Genomic DNA, 24,057 nt, shown 5'->3' with positions numbered 1-24,057 from the left:
GGCCAGTGAATGGGGAGTATCACACTGACCCCGGGCAAGTGAGTGGGGAGTATCACACTGACCCCAGGCCAGTGATTTGGAGGTATCACATTGACCCCGGGCCAGTGAGTGGGGAGTATCACACTGACCCCGGGCCAGTGAGTGGGGAGTATCACACTGACCCCGGGCAAGTGAGTGGGGAGTATCACACTGACCCCAGGCCAATGATTTGGAGGTATCACACTGACCCCAGGCCAATGATTTGGGGGTATCACATTGACCCCGGGCCAGTGAGTGGGGAGTATCACACTGACCCCGGGCCAGTGAGTGGGGAGTATCACACTGACCCCAGGCCAGTGATTTGGGGGTATCACATTGACCCCGGGCCAGTGAGTGGGGAGTATCACACTGACCCCGGGCCAGTGAGTGGGGAGTATCACACTGACCCCGGGCAAGTGAGTGGGGAGTATCACACTGACCCCGGGCAATTGAGTGGGGAGTATCACACTGACCCCAGGCCAGTGATTTGGAGGTATCACATTGACCCCGGGCTAGTGAGTGGGGAGTATCACACTGACCCCGGGCCAGTGAGTGGGGAGTATCATACTGACCCCAGGCCAGTGATTTGGGGGTATCACATTGACCCCGGGCCAGTGATTTGGGGGTATCACATTGACCCCGGGCCAGTGAGTGGGGAGTATCACATTGACCCCGGGCCAGTGAGTGGGGAGTATCACACTGACCCCGGGCAAGTGATTTGGGGGTATCACATTGACCCCGGGCCAGTGAGTGGGGAGTATCACACTGACCCCGGGCCAGTGAATGGGGAGTATCACACTGACCCCGGGCCAGTGAGTGGGGAGTATCACACTGACCCCGGGCAAGTGATTTGGGGGTATCACATTGACCCCGGGCCAGTGAGTGGGGAGTATCACACTGACCCCGGGCCAGTGAATGGGGAGTATCACACTGACCCCGGGCCAGTGAGTGGGGAGTATCACACTGACCCCGGGCCAGTGAATGGGGAGTATCACACTGACCCCGGGCCAGTGAATGGGGAGTATCACACTGACCCTGGGCCAGTGTGTCGGCAGTATCACACTGACCCCGGGCAAGTGAGTCGTGAGTATCACACTTATCCTGGGGAAGTGAGCGGGGAATATCACACTAACTCTCTCGCAGTGAGGACCAACAAGAACATGATAAAACCAAAGCTCTCCACAGGGGCATTTCTGACAAAATTTGATACCGAGCCACATAAGACAATATTAGGGCAGATGGCCAAAGAGCGGTCCCAAGGAGCACCTTAAAGGAGGAAAAAGAGGTCAAGAGTCAGAGAGGTTTAGGGCAGGAATTGCAGAGCTTAGGGCCTAGGCAACTGAAGGAACAGCCGTAATCGTGGAGCATTTCACATTGGGGATGCTCATGAAGCTAGAATTAGAAGGGTGCAGCTCTGAGCTCAGCGGATTGTGGGGCTGGAGGAGATTAGAGAGAGAGGGAAGGGGGCGAGGTTATACTGGGACCTGAAAACAAGAATGAGAGTTTGTAAGTTGAGGCTGTGTAAGAAATATGGAATATGTGTAGAATATATATAGATGATATTTATCTTGGAATAAGGTAGCGGATTAGATTGATGCTGTAAGTTTCGTTTTACTAGAAATCGCTTAAGTTCCAATTCACTAGAAACAAGGTGTATTGAATATTTTGAGTTATGACAGTTGTCCCAGTGCAGGGGAACCAATAATACAGGAAAGGGACGTGCCCAGATGATGCTTCTGCAATAGTGGAAAAGCAACTGGGTACACGTCTAAAAAAAAACACATTATAAAACTGTGTTAAATTTGTCTTGTTCAACAAAACGGTTTGCTAAAATATGTAAGTTAACTAGTATGTGACAATAGAATAGCTGTCTTTGTGAACATAGGGAATCATGCTTTGGTACAATAGTTTGATAAGGGAGTAGAGCAGCCAGACTGGCCGTCTGGCTTATGAGCAGCTCTAAGCATAAACAACCGTGAACAAATAGACACCAACATTGGGAATGTTGACAGTAAGTTTGAAGGCTGGTATGTCTCAGGGGAATTGTTCAACTCTCATGGGGAAACAATCCTTAATATACTGTAAGGGCATGATAAGGATGGGCTTTTCTCCATGGTTTGGACAAAGAACTCAACATGCTATTGGGCACCTTGTATTAAAGGGAACCCTCTACAGGACAATGAGGCCTTGTCAATAATGAACCCCAGGTTTACCCCCGAAAAACAGTATAAAGGATAAAATTTGTAAACACTCCAGTTACAATAGGCGGTGGAGAGAAACTTCCAAGGGTGGATCCATGATGAATTTAGCCGAAAACTCTTGGGTAGTTTGGGAAGAAGCAAGGCACTGAGAAGTGAAAGAGGAGAAAGAGAAGCGCTGTTTGCACATGCCAGCCGTCCAGTCTGATCAGGTCCAATACTCGCTATTTGTCACGGTCGAATGTTTTTTGTTTAGTTTAGTTTAGTGATACAGCACTGAAACAGGCCCTTCGGCCCACCGAGTCTGTGCCGACCATCAACCACCCATTTATACTAATCCTACACTAATTCCATATTCCTACCACATCCCCACCTGTCCCTATATTTCCCTACCACCTACCTATACTAGGGGCAATTGCTAATGGCCAATTTACCTATCAACCTGCAAGTCTTTGGCTGTGGGAGGAAACCAGAGCACCTGGAGGAAACCCACGCAGACACATGGAGAACTTGCAAACTCTACACAGGGAGTACCCAGAATTGAACCCGGGTCGCTGGAGCTGTGAGGCTGCGGTGCTAACCACTGCGCCACTGTGCTGTATAACTAGTGCATTAGATCCTGACTTATACTCCAATTAAACTCAACACATTCACCATATTAGTTGCAATCGACCCTGCTTAAACATGAACCTTTACAATTCCTTGACCAGGAGCCAATGTTGATCAGCGAGCACAGTGGTGATGGGGAAATGGAACTTGGCGCGAGTTAGGAGATAGGAAGCAGAGTTTTGAATGACCTCGAGTTTATGGAGAATAGAGTATAGCAGACCTTGGGCCTGTGGGCAGTGAGTGAAGAGTATCACACTGACTACAGGGTAGTGAGTGGGGAGTAGCACATTGACCCTGGGGCAGTGAGCGGGGAGAATCACATTGATCCTGGGGCAGTGAATGGGGAGTTTCACACTGACCCTGGGGCAGTGAGTGGGGAGTATCACACTGAGCCTGGGGCAGTGAATGGGGAGTTTCACACTGACCCTGGGGCAGTGAGTGGGGAGTATCACACTGGCCCTAGGGCAGTGAGTATGGAGTACCACATTGATCCTGGGGCAGTGAGTGGGCAGGATCACATTGACCGCGAGGCGGTGAGTGGGGAGTGTCACACTGACTCTGGGGAAGCTTGTTAAGTTTTAAAGGGCATTACGGTGACTACCAAGCAGTAGAAGAGGTGAATGCCAATGACACTGCCTTGGTGACAGGAAGAAGGTGTTCAGAAATGGACAACAGGGAGGCGGTGGCATAGTGGTAATGTCACTGGACTAGTAATCCCCATAGCCCAGGCTAATGCTCCGGGGACGTGGATTTGAATTCCACCATGAATGAATTAAAAAAACATAAATTTTCACTGCTACACTACCTTCAATGTAGTAAATTATCTCAGAACATCATTTCGCTGGGGTGTAAATTGGACAAAAATGGATGCCATGACAAAAATGGAGACAACAGTAAGGTTGATTGTAAGCTTGGCCAATAAAGTGGGTTTATACAGAAGGAATTCTAATATATTGGGTCTGGTTGGCTGATTTAACAACATCCAATAATGAGGTGAGGCAAGGGGATGGTAAGTGTGGGGAAGGAGGTTACAGAACTGGCAGAAATTACTGAGATAGGGAAAGGCAAAGCCATGATGGGATTTAAGCCCAAAGATGAGAATTTGAAGTTTGAGTAATTCGGGGAATGGGAGCAAATGTAGGTCATCAAGGAGTGGTGAAGGGGGAAAGGACTTGGTAGGAAACAGTCAGAGTTTTGGATGAAGTGAAGTTTGCAAAGGGTGAAGAAAGGGTGGCTGGCCAGGAAAACATTGGAATCGTCGAGTCTGGAGACAACAAAGGCATGGGTGAGGGTTTCAGCAGCATTGCCTCAGGACTGAGGCATTGATAGTGATAGGCAATTTTATGGAAGTTGAAGTAGGTGGTTTAGTTACAGAGAGGTGGGGTAGAATGTTCATTTCGGGGTTGGATATGACACCAAGGGTGTAAACAATACAAATAAAGGTGTTGGCAAAGAGCTTAAACTGTAACAATAATTCCCAGTAATATTATGAAAATAGCTGATAACATTTACATACATGTCAAAGGAGCAGTGCAGTTAAGATTAATCAATCAAGATATCAGACCTGTCAAATAAATGGGCAAAAGAATAGCCAATGCACTAAAAGGAAACACCTAACCAAAAAGGGCTGGCCAGCCATTGGAACGCACTTCTCCAGAGAGACCACCTACAATCAATTCTATCCAACCCATGTAATCTTCTGAGAATAGGCTGTGCTAAATTTAATCAAGGTAAATTTCAGAGTGGGTATGTGACAGTCCATCTCATACTGTCCACCTTTGGGCCGTTTTCTTTCTTTGGTGTGACAATTCTTGGACCCGAACAGCTCACAAAAATCTTTCTGTTGCACTTTAAAAATTGCCAAAAAGACAGCAACTCGGAGCGGAACAAAAAAAAAGAGGGCCTGGTGACAGGGACCAAAACATTTGACCTTGCAAAAAAAAAATCTGAAATTTTCTTGGGAAATAATTAAGGTACAGTCTGAAAATGTGCTTTGTGGCAGCTTTTGAGAGCAGGGAGGTGGTGAGACAGGAGGATCTAGGGAGGCAATTCCAGAGGGCAAGGATGTAGAGACTGGAACAGTGGGCACTTAATGGCAGGTTGGGTGAGGGAGGTCATGAATGTATGACTGAGAGATCAGGTAGGTAGAATGTGGAGACCATGACGGGATTTAGGAGCATAAATGAGAATCCTATGACTGTTTCACTAAGGGTTAGCGAGGCAGTGGATCTGGGAAAGGGTAAGGTGATGGGAGTGTGTGTGGATCAGAAACAGGGCACAGTCTACTGAACGTGCGGTAATTTATGGAAAATGGAAACAAAGGCTGGATTATTATGGGCCCCTAGGATATGGGATGGGAGGCAGGAGGCCCATAAAATAGCGAAGGAAGGCTGGGTTGGTGGGGGGGGCTGGTGTGGTGGTGGAGTGCCGATTGTGTTCCCTTCACCATGCAATTTTATTAGGGGTGGGAAAGGCTGAAGATGGCCATCCAGCCCAGAGGCCAACTGTAGGCCCTTAAGTGGCCAATTAATAGTGCTACTGATACTACTGAGCTACCAGCCCTCTGATTGGCCAGCAGCTCTTGGGGGCATGATCCCTGCCCTTAATGGGACAAGGACTCCAACAGATAATTGCCTGAGTGCCGTGAAATACAGCCGGAGTGGGGGGTGTCTCCAAAGGGCCGAGGTGGGGTCCCCTCGCCTTTTAGTTCTGGCATTGGGACCCCCGCCGGCTCCATAAAATTCAGCTCAAGCAGACCAGCTAAAAGAGCATTAGAGAAAAGGCAGGAATTAAATGGAATCTCACTAAACTTAAGGGTTCTGAAATTTCTTGCCATTTCTGGGGTGTAATATCAGGAGAACTGAATGCACTATTCTGCAGATTGGGGCAGAAGCCAGTTCTGCTGGTTTTCCATCTCAAAATCAATGCAGCCAAGTTCCTGATCATGTGCTGGTCCTCTCCACATTCCACCCACCTAGCCCCATTTAAGTTTATTAAAATTTATTTGTATTTAGGCAGAAGGCTTGGTGCAGCAGATTTCTGGAAGTTTTGCTTCCAATGTACTGAGGCTCACACAGAACGAGGTTCTGAAAGTTCACCTGCTCCAAGCTGAGACTGGTGGAAATGAGGAACCTTTGAGCCTGAAGAGGTCCAGAAACTTTGTCAACAGGTTTCTGGAGTACTCTGTTTTGTTTGTTTCTCCACAGATAGCATTGGATTTTGTCCCCAGTGATCCACTAAAAACCAGGTTTGAAAATTCCTTTGTTTTCCATTATAATGGTCGAATAGGAGCAGGACAGGATGGAGGAAAGGAGACTGAGACAGCTTCTGAGCAATATATTACCCTCCGCTTAAATAATTTACAGGCTACACAAGTTTATGCAGACTTTAGAGAGGGTCACTGTGTGAGAAGAGTGCCCTTCAACAAGCAGGCAGTAGAAGAACCAAGCCAGCTACTGCATGAATATTTGTGGCCAAGATCTCCAGCCCAGACAGCTCTGTCTGCAGCTGTGAAAGTGATGACCACACTGAACTTTTGAGTTGTCTTACTAGATCATTTCAGGCAACCACAGGGGATAAGTGTAATATCACCCAATTTGGTAAGAATGTGGCTTTGCAAACTCCCTTGGTCAACAGCAGTACCCCCACCCCCGCCACTGACCTCCACCTTCCCGCACCAACTCAATTTCATCAACAGAAAGAGCTTTCACTCCCTGAATGCTCAAATTATGTATGACAGCATGCAATAAATTCTCCATGGGAGATTTGCATGAAGTTGCCATGATGAATTCATTCTTCGGAATTCTTGTTCATCAGTAACGATAATTTGTGAGGAACGTTTAGTCCTTGCAACTCACTAAGAGTTGAGAGAACAGATGAGGGGCAACACAACAAGGCATGCACCTTTACCAGAAGGGTCATTCAGAGGACCATCTGGGTCTTAAAGAGGCAGGGCTCTGCCGTATGCTCCAGATCATGTGCCCCACATAGTTATAGCTTGCTGTGCCCTGCACAACATAGCAATCTAAATAAAAGGCCTGGACATGGACAGGTACATGCTTGTGGAGCAGGGTCTAGTTATCCTGGAGGCAGAGTTACACGGAAGAGACTATCAGGCTGACTGTGGCTACAAGACCCCTCAGTGACTGCACAAAGCTAAGCACTGAAGTCTTCTCATCTTAGGACAGCAACTTTGCCACAACTCCAAGAACTCCTCCTCCCCATCTTCAAACAAGTGATAAATCCTTCACTCCAGTACCCATCCTAGATCATCACATCATACTTTGTTGGCTCTACAGGACCATCCAAGTCTTATTCATCTGATTGAATAACTGAGCATAAAGTAAGTGCACATTTTCCTTTATTACAACCAACCCATAAGCAAACACAAACCATCCTACTTTCTTTTCACGTAGTGCTTTCCTGGAGTAGCTAAACGTGCCTTTCTGTCTCCTATTCTATTGTTTCTCCTAGGTGCAACCTGAGTATCACAAGATGTGATTGGTTGCTCCAGTGCTACAAAAGGTTCATGAGACTGAGGTGGCCCTCCTCCTAGGGCAGTTTGCTCCTGGCAGGGAGCCGCCGCTGGCTGCATCTCTTGAGCCTCTGCCTGGGTAGTCTGGTATCGCCTCCTAAATTCCGCTGGCCTGGTGCTGTGAGAGGGTAGGCCAGAGGCCTGCCATGTGTTGCTGTCCTGAGAGCCAGCTACTCCAGGCAGGTTACCCTCAGGCTTCGCCATTGCACTGGGCCCTGTATTTGTACTCCCATTGACCAGTGGTATGGTTGGTCTAATGGCAGATATCAGATCCTGAAAGCCCTGAGTCACGGCAGCTTGTATCCCAGACCCCAGAGTCTGAAAGCCAACACGTAGGGTGCTGTCTAATCTCTCCCCTATTACTGCCAGGGCAGCACTTTGCACTTCTGTGGGGGTGGGGGCATGGACTGGCTCCTGGGCATTTTTGAGGTGGGGGTGTGCTGCAGATTCCAATGAAGCTGCCACATGTTCCATTGATGTCTGCAGTGAAGTGAAAGCTTCCTTGATACTGCTGCAAATGAGGGCCGTAGACTCCAAAGTCACAGCTGTCAGATGCTGCACATCTTCGAAGACTGAGCGCAGAGCCTGCACGTACGTATGATGCTCACTGAACACCCTTCTCTTTGCGCGAGTACCCATGAAATCAGAGTCCCATGGCTCTGAAGCCAGGGGCATCCTTCTTCTCAGCCTCCGCTGAGAAAGTGGCACATCCTCACCCATTCCCCACTCCTCTGGCTCCCTCATGCCTTGGGAATCACCCAGTGCCACTTCCTCGCTAACGCTGTCCAACTGTGCCCGCGTGACCATATCTGAGCTGGAGCGTGGGAGTGAGAAAGCCAGGGATGCAGGGGGTGAGACTGAGGGGGTTGGGACAGAGGAACACGGAGCTGGATCAAGCTGCAGGGACTCACGATCTGGCTTGTTCTCATCATCCTCTTCCTCATCATCATCATAATCAATAAGGAAGCATAGTTTCTCCTCCTCCTCTTCATCATCATCATCATCTTCATCATCCTCCGGCCCCCATTGTTGTGATGGCTCTGCAGGAAAAGAATAAAAGCTAAGAATCTATGAACATAGCCCCCAGGAATTAGGGAGTCAGCTTGTGGTTAGCGGCCGGAGCACTGGGATGCTATACTGTCTGTCCAGATGTACTGGCACTAACCTGTAGTCTGCACTGTTACACCAATTTCACCATCTGCCACCACGGCGAGACCACACTGCCTGCCCAGCAGCTCCACTGCCTGTTCCTCATAGGGGGTGAGCTCCTTAATGTTGGGAATGCCCCCCCTGCACTCCTGCCTCTCACGGGCATTGTGCATAAGTTTCTCCTGTAAAAAGAATGGGTCATTAGGTTTTGGTTGGCATTTGAGAGATTTCTTCCAATCAAATAGCTGAAGTTCTCGATCTGGTAGTTAAAACTTAGGAAAATGTTTAAGGTTCTACATACAAGGAATTACAGTCAGGGACCTGGCTACACATATTGTGAGATCCCAAGTTAGTGCCCACCTTTCCACCTTAACCACAGTGCCATGTGAAGGAGTGGCTGCGGTTGTTACATTTTAGAGGGTGATATACATAATAGTGGCCAAAGGAAAGCGTCCAGTGTGTTACAAAAGCAAAATACTGTGGATGATAGAAATCAAATAAAAACAGAAAATGCTGGAAATACTCAGACAGCGTCTGGAGAGAAAAACAGAGTTAATGTTTCAGGTTGATGACCTTTCATCAGAACTAGAAAAGTTATAAATGCAATAAGTTTTAAGCAAGTGAAAGGGGCAAAGGATCAAATAAAATGTGCATACTACATGTGCTATGGTTATAGCCGATGAATGCTGGACAGACCACTGACTCATTCGCTCGGTACTGGGGTTTGAGGTGGCTTCCAAAAGGAACCGACAGCTGCAGAAAGTATGGAGGAAGTTTGAGGTTTCTAGCCTGTTAAATGCCATCAAGCTCAAGGAACTTCAAGAATAAATCAAATCAAACTACAGGAACAGATGGTCACCCCATCAAGCAATGTCCAAGATGACTAGCAATCGGTGATTTATCATCACTCATACATGCCATGAAATCTTCACACACAGCACTAAAAGACACCAAGACTGGGTTTGATGAGAGTGGTACAGAAATATGCAAACCCATTGATTGTAAATGGACAGCATTCCAAACCTGGCAACAGAATCCAAACTCCACAGAAAAGAAGCTCACCCATCAGACAGCAAAAGAGACCCTGCAATTTGATGAACACTGAGAAGGCTGAAGAAATTCAATTCCTCACTGATACATACACATGACACGTGCACCTTTTTCAAGGCAACCAAAGAGATCTATGGACCCTCAACACCCTGACCAATACTGTAAAATTCAAAGATGGAAGGATTCTCCTCAAAGACACAGGAGGTATCAATATCTGCTGGAAAAAGCACTTTGTAGAACTACTCAATCAGAACTCTGCAGTGGACATGCAGTTGATGGAGAACTTCCTACAACATACAACCAGAAGTAAGCTAGACGATGATCTAACGCTCGACCAAGTGATAACTCCTGAAAAACAACAAAGCTTCTGGTCCTGACAATGTCCCTGCAGAAGTACTGAAACACAGAGGAGACATTCTGGTCTCTCGGATATATGCCCTATTTGTGAAGCTCTGGTAAAATGAAGAAACTCCAAGTGACCTTAGAGACACCATGATGATCACAATCTTCAAGAAAGGAGACAAGTTTAACTATAGCAACTATAGGGCATTGCTCTCAACTGCTGACAAAGTCCTAGCTAGACTATTTCTTCATCACCTCTCGCCAACTGGAGAGGAGGTTCTCCAGAGTCCCTTTGAGACCAGCCAGAGAAATAACCAATATGATCGTCACAGCATGCCAACTTTAGGAAAAGTGCAGAGAGCAGAACATCCCTCTGCATATGGCTTTCTACTGTCTCAGAAAAGCCTTCAATTTATAGAACATAGAACATTACAGCGCAGTACAGGCCCTTCGGCCCTCGATGTTGCGCCGACCTGTGAAACCATCTGACCTACACTATTCCATTTTCATCCATATGTCTATCCAATGACCACTTAAATGCCCTTAAAGTTGGCGAGTCCACTACTGTTGCAGGCAGGGCGTTCCACGTCCCTACTACTCTCTGAGTAAAGAAACTACCTCTAACATCTGTCCTATATCTATCACCCCTCAACTTAAAGCTATGTCCCCTCGTGTTTGTCATCACCATCCGGGGAAATAGACTCTCACTATCCACCCTATCTAACCCTCTGATTATCTTATATGTCTCTATTAAGTCACCTCTCCTCCTCCTTCTCTCTAACGAAAACAACCTCAAGTCCCTCAGCCTTTCCTCGTAAGACCTTCCCTCCATACCAGGCAACATCCTAGTAAATCTCCTCTGCACCCTTTCCAAAGCTTCCACATCCTTCCAATAATGCGGTGACCAGAACTGCACGCAATACTCCAGGTGCGGCCGCACCAGAGTTTTGTACAGCTGCAGCATGACCTCGTGGCTCCGAAACTCGATCCCCCTACTAATAAAAGCTAACACACCATATGCCTTCTTAACAGCCCTATTAACCTGGGTGGCAACTTTCAGGGATTTATGTACCTGGACACCAAGATCTCTCTGCTCATCTACACTACCAAGAATCTTCCCATTAGCCCAGTACTCTGCATTCCTGTTACTCCTTCCAAAGTGAATCACCTCGCACTTTTCCGCATTAAACTCCATTTGCCATCTCTCAGCCCAGCTCTGCAGCCTATCTATGTCCCTCTGTAACCTACAACATCCTTCGGCACTATCCACAACTCCACCGACCTTCGTGTCATCCGCAAATTTACTAACTCACCCTTCTACACCCTCATCCAGCTCATTTATAAAAATGACAAACAGCAGTGGCCCCACAACAGATCGTTGCGGTACACCACTAGTAACTAAACTCCAGGATGAACATTTGCCATCAACCACCACCCTCTGTCTTCTTTCAGCTAGCCAATTTCTGATCCAAAGCTCTAAATCACCTTCAATCCCATACTTCCGTATTTTCTGCAATAGCCTACCGTGGAGAACCTTATCAAACGCCTTACTGAAATCCATATACACCACATCCACGGCTTTACCCTCATCCACCTGTTTGGTCACCTTCTCGAAAAACTCAATAAGGTTTGTGAGGCACGACCTACCCTTCACAAAACCGTGCTGACTATCGCTAATGAACTTATTCTTTTCAAGATGATTATAAATCCTATCTCTTATAACCTTTTCCAACATTTTAACCACAACCGAAGTAAGGCTCACAGGTCTATAATTACCAGGGCTGACTCTACTCCCCTTCCTGAACAAGGGGACAACATTTGCTATCCTCCAGTCTTCCGGCACTTTTCCTGTCGACAATGATGACATTAAGATCAAGGACAAAGGCTCTGCAATCTCCTCCCTAGCTTCCCAGAGAATCCTAGGATAAATCCCATCTGGCCCAGGGGACTTATCTATTTTCACACTTTCCAAAATTGATAACACCTCCTCCTTGTGAACCTCAATCCCATCTAGCCTAGTAGCCTGAATCTCAGTATTCTCCTTGACAACATTTTCTTTCTCTACTGTAAATACTGACGAAAAATATTCATTTAACGCTTCCCCTATCTCCTCTGATTCCACACACAACTTCCCACTACTATCCTTGATTGGCCCTAATCTAACTCTAGTCATTCTCTTATTCCTGATATACCTATAGAAAGCCTTAGGGTTTTCCTTGATCCTATCCGCCAATGACTTCTCGTGTCCTCTCCTCGCTCTTCTTAGCTCTCCCTTTAGATCCTTCCTGGCTAGCTTGTAACTCTCAAGCGCCCTAACTGAGCCTTCACGTCTCATCCTAACATAAGCCTTCTTCTTCCTCTTGACAAGCGCTTCAACTTCTTTAGTAAACCACGGCTCCCTCGCTCGACAACTTCCCCCCTGCCTGACAGGTACATACTTATCAAGGACACGCAGTAGCTGCTCCTTGAATCAGCTCCACATTTCTATTGTGCCCATCCCCTGCAGTTTCCTTCCCCATCCTACGCATCCTAAATCTTGCCTAATCGCATCATAATTTCCTTTCCCCCAGCTATAATTCTTGCCCTGCGGTATATACCTGTCCCTGCCCATCGCTAAGGTAAACCTAACTGAATTGTGATCACTATCACAAAAGTGCTCACCTACATCTAAATCTAACACCTGGCCGGGTTCATTACCCAGTACCAAATCCAATGTGGCATCGCCCCTGGTTGGCCTGTGTCAGAAAACCCTCCTGCACACACTGGACAAAAACTGACCCATCTAAAGTACTCGAACTATAGTATTTCCAGTCAATATTTGGAAAGTTAAAGCCCCCCATAACAACTACCCTGTTACTCTCGCTCCTGTCGAGAATCATCTTCGCTATCCTTTCCTCTACATCTCTGGAACTATTCGGAGGTCTATAGAAAACTCCCAACAGGGTGACCTCTCCTCTCCTGTTTCTAACCTCGGCCCATACTACCTCAGTAGACGAGTCCTCAAACGTCCTTTCTGCCGCTGTAATACCCTCCCTGATTAACAAAACCACACCACCCCCTCTTTTCCCATCTTCTCTGTTCTTACTGAAACATCTAAATCCCGGAACCTACAACATCCATTCCTGCCCCTGCTCTACCCATGTCTCCGAAATGGCCACAACATCGAGATCCCAGATACCAACCCATGCTGCAAGCTCACCCACCCCAGGATGCTCCTGGCGTTGAAGTAGACACACTTTAAACCAAGTTCTTGCTTGCCAGTGCCCTCTTGCGTCCTTGTAACCTTATCCCTGACCTCACTACTCTCAACATCCTGTACACTGGAACTACAATTTAGGTTCCCATTCCCCTGCTGAATTAGTTTAAACCCCCCCGAAGAGCACTCGCAAATCTCCCCCCCAGGATATTGGTTCAGGTGAAGACCATCCTGTTTGTAGAGGTCCCAACTACCCCAGAAAGAGCCCCAATTATCCAGGAAACCAAAACCCTCCCTCCTACACCATCCCTGCAGCCACGTGTTCAACTCCTCTCTCTCCCTATTCCTCGCTTTGCTATCACGTGGCACGGGCAACAACCCAGAGATAACAACTCTGTTTGTTCTCGCTCTAAGCTTCCACCCTAGCTCTCTGAATTTCTGCCTTAAATCCCCATCTCTCTTCCTACCTATGTCGTTGGTGCCTATGTGGACCACGACTTGGGGCTGCTCCCCCTCCCCCTTAAGGATCCCAAAAACACGATCCAAGACATCACGAACCCTGGCACCTGGGAGGCAACACACCAACCGTGAGTCTCTCTCGTTCCCACAGAACCTCCTATCTGTTCCCCTAACTATGGAGTCCCCAATGACTAATGTTCTGCTCCTCTTCCCCCTTCCCTTCTGAGCAACAGGGACAGACTCTGTGCCAGAGACCTGTACCCCATTGCTTACCCCTGGTAAGTCGTCCCCCGCAACAGTATCCAAAACGATATACCTGTTGTTGAGGGAAACGGCCACAGGGGATCCCTGCACTGCCTGCTGGTTCCCTCTCCTTCCCCTGACGGTAACCCATCTACCTACTTCTTTTACCTGAGGTGTGACTACCTCCCTGTAACTCTTCTCAATAACCCCCTCCGCCTCCCGAATGATCCAAAGTTCATCCAGCTCCAGTTCCCTAACGCGGTTCTCGAGGAGCTGGAGTTGGGTGCACTTCCCGCAGATGCAGTCAGCAGGGACACTCTTGGCGACCCTTACCTCCCACATTCTGCAGGAGGAACATTCAACTGCCTTAACCTCCATTCCCTCTATTCTAAATTCCCAACAAATCTACTGAAAAACCCCCCAAAAAAAGTCAAAACTTGTTAGCTTATCAATCCGACGGACAGAACTTTTTAAATAAAAAGCTTACCTTATCAACACACCAGAGTCCTTTTTTTCTGGTTAGAGGAGGAGGATGGGTGGGAGACCCTACCCGAGTAGTGTTTCGGGTAAAGCACAAATATGTAACCTCACCTCCCCAGCAGTCCCCTGGTCCGCCGAAACAATAGGTAATTAACTTTAACTTTAAGCTGAAACTGACCTCTCAGCTGTTCGCTCGCTCGCACTATCAGCAATTTGGTGAACTGACTGCCTTTTGGAAGGTGCTACAGCGATATGATTGCCAAGCTAAGTTCAAAAACATCATTTATCCCCTACCTGACAATATGCAAATGACATGAATGCAACAGCTCCACTACAGACCCATTCCCTGTCAAAATAGGTGTCAAACAGGGGTTTGTCATTGCACCAACTCGATTCTCAATCTTTCTTGCAGCAACCGATGGTAAACTCTCTAACTCCAACCAGCTGAAGGCCAAAACCACGACAACCAGCCCACTCCAAATGTTTCAAATCCAACACCTGCAGCTGAGATTCATGGTGAAGTGCTGGAAAATGTCCCTCACTTCCCATATCTCGGAAGCTATCTATCCCAAAAAGCTGACATTGATGAAAAGGTGGACCAGCAAATCCAATGTGCTAGCTAAGCCTAAGGTAGATTAGGTACTCGAATTTTCAAGAAGCGTGATTTCAGACCTGACACTAAACTCAAAATCTATCTGGCAGTGGTTCTCTCCAAACTTCTCTTCGGTGCTGGAGCTTGGACAACTTAGAGATGCCATATCAAGGACCAAGAATATCATCAACACTGTCTTAGAAGGATCCTGCGAATCAAGTAGGAGGACAAAAGAACAAACATGAGCATCCTCCAAGACAGATTTTTAAAAATTATTCTTTCATGTGATGTGGGCGTCACTGGCAAAGCCAACATTTGTTGTCCATCCCTAATTGTCCATGAGAATGTGGTGGTGAGCTGCTTTCTTGAACCGCTGCAGTCATGTGTAAGGTGGTAGATGGGGTGCCAATCAAGCATGCTGCTTTGTCCTGGATGGCGTCAAGCTTCCTGAGTGTTGTTGGAACTGCAGTCATTCAGGAAAGTGGAGAGTATTCCATCACACTCCTGACATGTGCCTTGTAAATGGTGGACCTGCTTTGGGGAGTCAGAAGGTGGGTTATTCACGGCAGAATGCCCAGTCTCTGATCTGCTCTTGTACCCACAGTATTTATATGGCTGCTCCAGTTCATTTCTGGTCAATGGTAACCACCAGGATGTTGATAGTGGGGGATTCAGCAATGGTAATGCTGTTGAATGTCAAGGGGAGATGGTTAGATTCTCTTTTGTTGGAGATGATCATTGCCTGGCACTTGTCAGGCGCAAATGCTACGTGCCACTTAGCAGCACAAGCCTGAATGTTGTCAAGGTCTTGCTGCATCTGGACACAGACTGCTTCAGTATCTGAGGAGTTGTGAATAGTACTGAACATAGTGCAATCATCAGTGAACATCCCCACTTCTGACCTTACGATTGAAGGAAGGTCATTGATGAAGCAGCTGAAGATGGTTGGGCCGAGGACACTACCCTGAGGAACTCCTGCAGCAATGTCCTGGTATGCCAAGTATAGACGCTGTGATAATCTCAGATCAGCTGAGATGCATGAGACATGTTATCAGAATGCTTGATTCAAGACTGCCCAAATAGGTGCTCCACTCAATGCTATGCCATGGAGCCAAAGAAAACATTTCAAAGGCAATCTCAAAGCTTCCATAAAGATCTGCTCCATTATCAACACATGGGAAGCAGATGCCCAATCGTGACCAAAATGGTGATCCATTATCAGAAATGGTTTCAAGACCTTCCAATCAACAAGAGCAGCCATTGAGAGAGAACAGCAAGAGAGATGGAAAGAGAGGGCAGCTGCTCGAGCCAACAATCCACCATCACCACTACAGGCCAACAACTGATGTTCTCACTGTGGAAGAGCTTGCAAGGTTAAAATAGGGCTCATAAGCCATCTGTGAACCCACAGCCAACACTGACCTCACTTCCACCCAGCCATCTGCAAGGAAGAATCATCCTCTATACGAGGGATTGCCGATGACTGAGAAGTTTCTCCTGTAAGAAGAATGAGTCATTAGGTTTTGGTTGGCATTTGAGAAATTTCTTCCAGATGGAATGAAATAGTCAAAGTTCTAGATCTGGTAGTTAAAGCTCAGGAAGATGTTTAAGGTTCTGCATGCAAGGAATTACAGTCAGGGACCTGGCGACACGTATTGTGGGATCCCAAGTCAGTACCCCGCATCCAACCCCCCCTCCTCTTAACCACAGTGTGAAGGAGTGGCTGTACAGTTGTTAAATGTTAGACAGTGTCCAAGGGAGTGTGTCCAGCATGTTACTAAAGCAAAATATTGCAGATGCTGGAAATCTGAAATAAAAACAGAAAATGCTGGAAATACTCAGCAGGACAGGCAACAGCTGTGAAGACTGAAACAGAGTTAAAGCTTCAGATCGATTGATCTTTCATCAGAACTAGAAAAATTATAAATGCAATCAATCAGTTTTCAGCAACTGAAAGGAAGGAGGGTGGGGAGAAGAACAAAAGGGAAGGTCTGCGATAGGGTGGAAGACAGGAAAGTACAAATTACAAAAGAGTTGATGGTGCAAGTCCGAAGCGAGTGGTAACGGGACAAGTAAAGAAACAAAAAGTGTGTCAAGAGGCGGTGTGAATGGCAGATTGAGGAATAGCTGATGTCTGAAAGCAAAAACAACAGAAAAATGAGAGTAAAACCAAAACTGGCAAAGAAAAAAAAGGAACAAAATGAGGGCAGTGATTATAGTCTGAAAGTGTTGAACTTAATGTTCAGTGCCCAATTTTAGACTATAATCGCTGCCCCCATTTTGTTCCATACATCTTTGTAGGTTTTGGTTTTACTCTCATTTTTCTTGTTTTTTCTTTTCGATGGCAGCTGTTCATCATTCTGCCATTCACACCTCCTCTATACACATCTTTGTTTCTTTACTTATCCCATTACCGCTCCCTTTGGCCTTGAATCACCAACTCTCCTGTCATTTAATCTCTCCTCTCTTCCACCCTATAACAAACCTTCCCTTTTGTTCTTTTTCCCACCTCCCCCTTTTTACTTGCTATTACATTTCTCACTTTTCCCAGTTCTAATGGAAGGTCATCAACTTAAAACATTAATTCTGTTTTTCTGTTCACTGATGCTACCTGATCTGCTGGGGATTCCAGTATTTTCTGTTTTTGTCCCAAGTGTTACCTTGCCTGCCCTCGTCAGGTCATTGAACTTCTTCCGGCACTGGTCTGCAGTCCTGGAGGTGAGAGAAGTGGCATTCAGTGCCATTGCCACCTCTCTCCACATGGCACGCGAAATAGGTTTTTGAGGTTTCCTGCCATGCACACCCAGCAATCTGTCTCTCCTTGGATGCATCTCATTCAGAAGGGTTTGCAGGTCGTTGTCTGTGAAATTTTGAGCCCTTCTTCTCTGCCTCTTTGAGCTGCCATGCTCCCTTGTTTGTGTGTTGTTTCCAGATCCTCCAAGAGAAGACACGCTTTAAAAAATGGCACAAAAATCACACATAAGCCAATGATGACAGTTACCTGACAGTTAACCCAGTTGCTGCAACCCCAGCCTGCCGCTGAAGGTTTCAGCCTTTTAGAAGGCTGTACCTCTAACTTGCAAGCTCCCACATAGCAATACGCCCACAGTACACAGGATTCACGGTACAAAAACACCAAAAAACTTAGTTTTTAGTTTTAGAGATACAGCACTGAAACAGGCCCTTCGGCCCACCGAGTCTGTGCCAACCATCAACCACCCATTTATACTAATTCTACACTAATTCCATTTTCCTATCACATCCCCACCTGTCCCCCTATATTTCCCTACCACCTACCTATACTAGGGGCAATTTATAATGGCCAATTAACCTATCAACCTGCAAGCCTTTGGCATGTGGGAGGAAACCAAAGCACCCGGAGGAAACCCACGCAGACACAGGGAGAACTTGCAAACTCCACACAGGCAGTACCCAGAATTGAACCCAGGTCGCTGGAGCTGTGAGGCTGCGGTGCTAACCACTGTGCCGCACTGAGCAGGATCACCAAGCATTCCTGCCTGAGAGGTAAAGCCCAGTGTAAACGCTGTGGAACTCTAAGTAGATTAATAGGCTATTACTTACATAGATATCTAACCAGATATGTCGGTTAATGTATAGAGAGGTTCTTCTCCTGGGCCTGTGGCCCGGCACAGTGGATTGCCTGGATGGAGCAAATATTGAGTGGGTCGCCGTGCATGACAGTAAACAGCATGACTCTCCCATATTCACTGCATGCATGTGCAGACCCAGAAAATACCCCAAAAATAACTCATATAGCAAATTATAAATACATCTGCCTGCACTAACACTATCTGCACTTATTACAGAAAGTCCTACATTGGGCAAATGGCACTGACCAGGTTATCATCAAAGGCGTCAATTACAAAAGTATATTAAGCAACCGACTAGTACAGGCAGTTTAATAAGTACTTACCCATTTAAAAGCTCCACTGATTTCAGGCAGTTTGTCAGCTGATTGAAGCTGCCCGAAGTCTCCATCGGCGTTTTGCCCTGTAAGCTACGTGTAAGAAAATACCAAGTTAAACATGCCGCAGTTTGTCAGTTTCCCAGCAGTCAGAAAGTAAAAATTTCAGACAGCTTTGGCAATTACTTCATTAGTTTTATCACCTACCATCACATCAGCACGATCCCACCCACTAAATACAATGGGGACAGTGTGGCTAAATTCCCAATAATGTATTATATCTACATAATTCTAAATAGTCTCCCCAGTGTTACCCACAGTAAATAAAGAGCTGGTTGGGTTTAAAAGAAAAACAGGGGAAATGGGGACCGGGGGTAGGGAGGAAAGCAGGTTGCAGAGTGTTTGGGTAGGCCATTAAAATACTTGTATTTATACAGCATCTTTAAACGAGGAAAATAAGAGCAGTAATTTGCAGCGGCGACAGGGAGAGCGAGGTGGCAGCTGGGTAAGTAAGTCCTATATATTTGGGCAGCAGCTGAACCCGAGACACTACACCTGTAGTGTCTCCCACCCGCCCTCCTCCTCTAACCAAAAAAAAAGGACTCGGTGGTGTGCAGATAAGGTAAGGCTTTTTCTACTTTTTTTTCCGCGTGATTGGTAAAAACTTTTCGTTCCTTTTTAATTTATCTAAGTTAAGACTAAGTTAAGCTTAAGATTAAAAATGGCAGGAGATCTCAGACCCGTGTTATGCTCCTCTTGCTCAATGTGGGAGCTCAGGGACACGGCTGATGTCCCTGACTCCTTCACGTACTGGAAGTGTGACCAGCTGCAGCTCTTGTTAGACCGCATGATGGCTCTGGAGCTGCGGATGGACTCACTTTGGAGCATCCGCGATGCTGAGGAGGTCGTGGATAGCACGTTTAGCGAATTGGTCACACCGCAGATTAGGATTGCTGAGGGAGAAAGGGAATGGGTGACCAAAAGGCAGAGAAAGAGCAGAAAGGCAGCGCAGGTGTCCCCTGCGGTCATCTCCCTCCAAAACAGGTATACCGTTTTGGATACTGTTGCGGGAGAAGGCTCACCAGGGGAAGTCAGCAGTAGCCAGGTTCATGGCACCGTGGCTGGCTCTGCTGTTCAGAAGGGCGGGAAAAAGAGTGGAAGGGCTATAGTCATAGGGGATTCAATTGTAAGGGGAGTAGACAGGCGGTTCTGTGGTCGAAAACGAGACTCCCGAATGGTATGTTGCCTCCCAGGTGCACGGGTCAGGGATGTCTCAGATCGGCTGCAGAACATTCTGAAGGGGGAGGGTGAACAGCCAGTTGTCGTTGTGCACATAGGCACCAATGATATAGGTAAAAAACGGGATGAGGTCCTACAAGCAGAATTTAGGGAGTTAGGAGCCAAGTTAAAAAGTAGGACCTCAGAAGTAGTAATCTCAGGATTGCTACCAGTGCCACGTGCTAGTCAGAGTAGAAATGAAAAAATAGTCAGGATGAATGCGTGGCTTGTGAGATGGTGCAGGAGGGAGGGGTTCAGATTTTTGGGAAATTGGGACCGGTTCTGGGGGAGGTGGGACTATTACAAATTGGACGGTCTACACCTGGGCCGGACTGGAACCAATGTCCTTGGGGGTGCTTTTGCTAACGCTGTTGGGGAGGGTTTAAACTAATGTGGCAGGGGGATGGGAACCAAATGAGGAGGTCAGTGGACAGTAAGGAGGTAGTAACTAAAGCCTGTAAGGAACGAGATAATGAAGTCAGCGTGACTAAGGGGAAGAGTAGGCAGGGAGCAGATGATGAACGCAAAGGGACTGGTGGTCTGAGGTGCATTTGTTTTAATGCAAGAAGTGTAGTAGGTAAGGCAGATGAACTTAGGGCTTGCATTAGTACCTGGGAGTATGATGTTATTGCTATTACTGAGACTTGGTTGAAGGAAGGACACGATTGGCAACTAAATATCCCAGGATATCGATGCTTCAGGCTGGATAGAGAGGGAGGTAAAAGGGGTGGAGGAGTTGCATTACTGGTCAAAGAGGATATCACAGATGTGCTGAAGGAGGGCACGATGGAGGACTCGAGCAGTGAGGCAATATGGGCAGAACTCAGAAATAGGAAGGGTGCGGTAACAATGTTGGGGCTGTACTACAGGCCCCCCAACAGCGAGCATGAGATAGAGGTACAAATATGTAAACAGATTATGGAAAGATGTAGGAGCAACAGGGTGGTGGTGATAGGAGATTTTAATTTTCCCAACATTAACTGGGATTCACTTAGTGTTAGAGGTCTAGATGGAGCAGAATTTGTAAGGAGCATCCAGGAGGGTTTTCTAGAGCAGTATGAAAATAGTCCAACTCGGGAAGGGGCCATACTGGACCTGGTGTTGGGGAATGAGCCCGGCCAGGTGGTTGAAGTTTCAGTAGGGGACTACTTTGGGAATAGTGATCACAATTCCGTAAGTTTTAGAATACTCATGGACAAAGACGAGAGTGGTTCTAAAGGAAGAGTGCTAAATTGGGGGAAGGCCAACTGCACCAAAATTCGGCAGGAGCTGGGGAATGTAGATTGGGAGCAGCTGTTTGAAGATAAATCCACATTTGATATGTGGGAGGCTTTTAAAGAGAGGTTGATTAACGTGCAGGAGAGACATGTTCCTGTGAAAATGAGGGATAGAAATGGCAAGATTAGGGAACCATGGATGACAGGTGAAATTGTGAAACTAGCTAAGAGGAAAAAGGAAGCATACCTAAGGTCTAGGCGGCTGAAGAAAGACAAAGCTTTGGAAGAATATCGGGAATGTAGGACCAATCTGAAACGAGGAATTAAGAGGGCTAAAAGGGGTCATGAAATATCTTTAGCAAACAGGGTTAAGGAAAATGCCAAAGCCTTTTATTCATATATAAGGAGCAAGAGGGTAACGAGAGAAAGGATTGGCCCACTCAAGGACAAAGGAGGAAAATTATGCGTGGAGTCAGAGAAAATGGGTGAGATTCTAAACGAGTACTTTGCATCGGTATTCACCGAGGAGAGGGACATGACGGATGTTGAGGTTAGGGACAGATGTTTGATTACTCTAGGTCAAGTCGGCATAAGGAGGGAGGAAGTGTTGGGTATTCTAAAAGGCATTAAGGTGGACAAGTCCCCAGGTCCGGATGGGATCTATCCCAGGTTACTGAGGGAAGCGAGAGAGGAAATAGCTGGGGCCTTAACAGATATCTTTGCAGCATCCTTAAACACGGGTGAGGACTGGAGAATTGCTAATGTTGTCCCCTTGTTTAAGAAGGGTAGCAGGGATAATCCAGGTAATTATAGATTGGTGAGCCTGACGTCGGTGGTAGGGAAGCTGCTGGAGAAGATACTGAGGGATAGGATCTATTCCCATTTGGAAGAAAATGGGCTTATCAGTGATAGGCAACATGGTTTTGTGCAGGGAAGGTCATGTCTTACCAACTTAATAGAATTCTTTGAGGAAGTGACAAAGTTGATTGATGAGGGAAGGGCTGTAGATGTCATGTACATGGACTTCAGTAAGGCGTTTGATAAGGTTCCCCATGGCAGGCTGATGGAGAAAGTGAAGTCGCATGGCGTCCAGGGTGTACTAGCTAGATGGATAAAGAACTGGCTGGGCAACAGGAGACAGAGAGTAGCAGTGGAAGGGAGTTTCTCAAAATGGAGACGTGTGACCAGTGGTGTTCCACAGGGATCCGTGCTGGGACCACTGTTGTTTGTGATATACATAAATGGTTTGGAGGAAAGTATAGGTGGTCTGATTAGCAAGTTTGCAGACGACACTAAGATAGATGGAGTATCAGATAGTGAAGGGGACTGTCAGAGAATCCAGCAGAATATAGATAGATTGGAGAGTTGGGCAGAGGAATGGCAGATGGAGTTCAATCCGGGCAAATGTGAGGTGATGCATTTTGGAAGATCCAATTCAAGAGTGAAAATGGGCTTATCAGTGATAGGCAACATGGTTTTGTGCAGGGAAGGTCATGTCTTACCAACTTAATAGAATACAATAAATACAATACAATAAATGGAAAAGTCCTGGGGAAAATTGATGTACAGAGAGATTTGGGTGTTCAGGTCCATTGTTCCCTGAAGGTGGCAACGCAGGTCAATAGAGTGGTCAAGAAGGCATACGGCATGCTTTCCTTCATCGGACGGGGTATTGAGTACAAGAGTTGGCAGGTCATGTTACAGTTGTATAAGACTTTGGTTCGGCCACATTTGGAATACTGCGTGCAGTTCTGGTCGCCACATTACCAAAAGGATGTGGATGCTTTGGAGAGGGTGCAGAGGAGGTTCACCAGGATGTTGCCTGGTATGGAGGGCACTAGCTATGAAGAGAGGTTGAGTAGATTAGGATTATTTTCATTAGAAATACGGAGGTGTACAAAATCATGAGAGGTATAGACAGGGTGGATAGCAAGAAGCTTTTTCCCAGAGTGGGGGATTCAATAACTAGGGGTCACCAGTTCAAAGTGAGAGGGGAAAGGTTTAGGGGGGATATGCGTGGAAAGTTCTTTACGCAGAGGGTGGTGGGTGCCTGGAATGCGTTGCCAGCGGAGGTGGTAGATGCGAACACGATAGCGTCTTTTAAGATGTATCTAGACAGATACATGAATGGGCAGGAAGCAAAGAGACACAGACCCTTAGAAAATAGGCGACAGGTTTAGATAGAGGATCTGGATTAGCGCAGGCTTGGAGGGCCGAAGGGCCTGTTCCTGTGCTGTAATTTTCTTTGTTCTTTGATATAAACAAGAAGCAGCAAAACAGAGAATGGAACAGGCGCAGGAAGAAAAAAGTTCAGACTGGGGCCTGGATGGTGCTGGGGTTGGTGTGTACATTGAAACAGGGGTCGGGTGGGCCTAGGATACAAGGCCCCCCCTATAGGATGGAGCCAGAACCTTTAATAGCGAGGGGAAACACAGGAATAAGAGGCCATTCAACCCCTCGAGCCTGTTCCACCATTCTATTAGATCTTAGCTGATCTGCAACTTACCTCCATCTAAGTGCCTTGGCTCCGCTTCCCCTGATACCGAACAAAAATAATCGATCTCAGTTTTGAAATTTTCAACTGACATCTGGCTTCAACTGATTTTTTTTTTTGTGGGGGAGCAGGGAGGGAAGAGTTCCATATTTCCACTATCCTAGTGCTTCTTGACGTGACCCCTGACTGGCCTGGTTTTCATTTTATGATTCTGCCCCCTTGTTCTGGACTCCCCAACTAGAGGAAATCTACCCCATCAAATACTTTAATCAT

The 24,057-nt window shown here is 46.7% G+C and overlaps 1 protein-coding gene across 8 annotated transcripts in view; it reads right to left on the bottom strand.

The window, feature by feature from the left end:
• LOC137347065 (myb-related transcription factor, partner of profilin-like) overlaps positions 1–24,057 on the bottom strand; it is a 108,045-nt gene that overhangs the window by 64,718 nt on the left and 19,270 nt on the right. For all 8 annotated transcript variants that reach the window (XR_010968853.1, XR_010968855.1, XR_010968854.1 and 5 more), the window contains exons 2-5: positions 18,805–18,888; positions 17,531–17,822; positions 8,525–8,690; positions 8,271–8,399 (exon numbers count right to left, since the gene is read on the bottom strand). Coding sequence is in view for 5 of the 8 variants with exons in the window: in XM_068011079.1 (XP_067867180.1) it covers positions 8,271–8,399; positions 8,525–8,690; positions 17,531–17,822; positions 18,805–18,888 (671 nt within the window). In the remaining 3 variants the exon portion in view is untranslated. The remainder of the gene's footprint in view (positions 1–8,270; positions 8,400–8,524; positions 8,691–17,530; positions 17,823–18,804; positions 18,889–24,057) is intronic.

Source organism: Heterodontus francisci, chromosome 31 (genome assembly GCF_036365525.1).
Source record: "Heterodontus francisci isolate sHetFra1 chromosome 31, sHetFra1.hap1, whole genome shotgun sequence".
Lineage (NCBI taxonomy): Eukaryota > Metazoa > Chordata > Chondrichthyes > Heterodontiformes > Heterodontidae > Heterodontus > Heterodontus francisci.
Note: the sequence above shows the minus strand (reverse complement) of the source record. Positions and strands in the feature narration are given on the sequence as shown.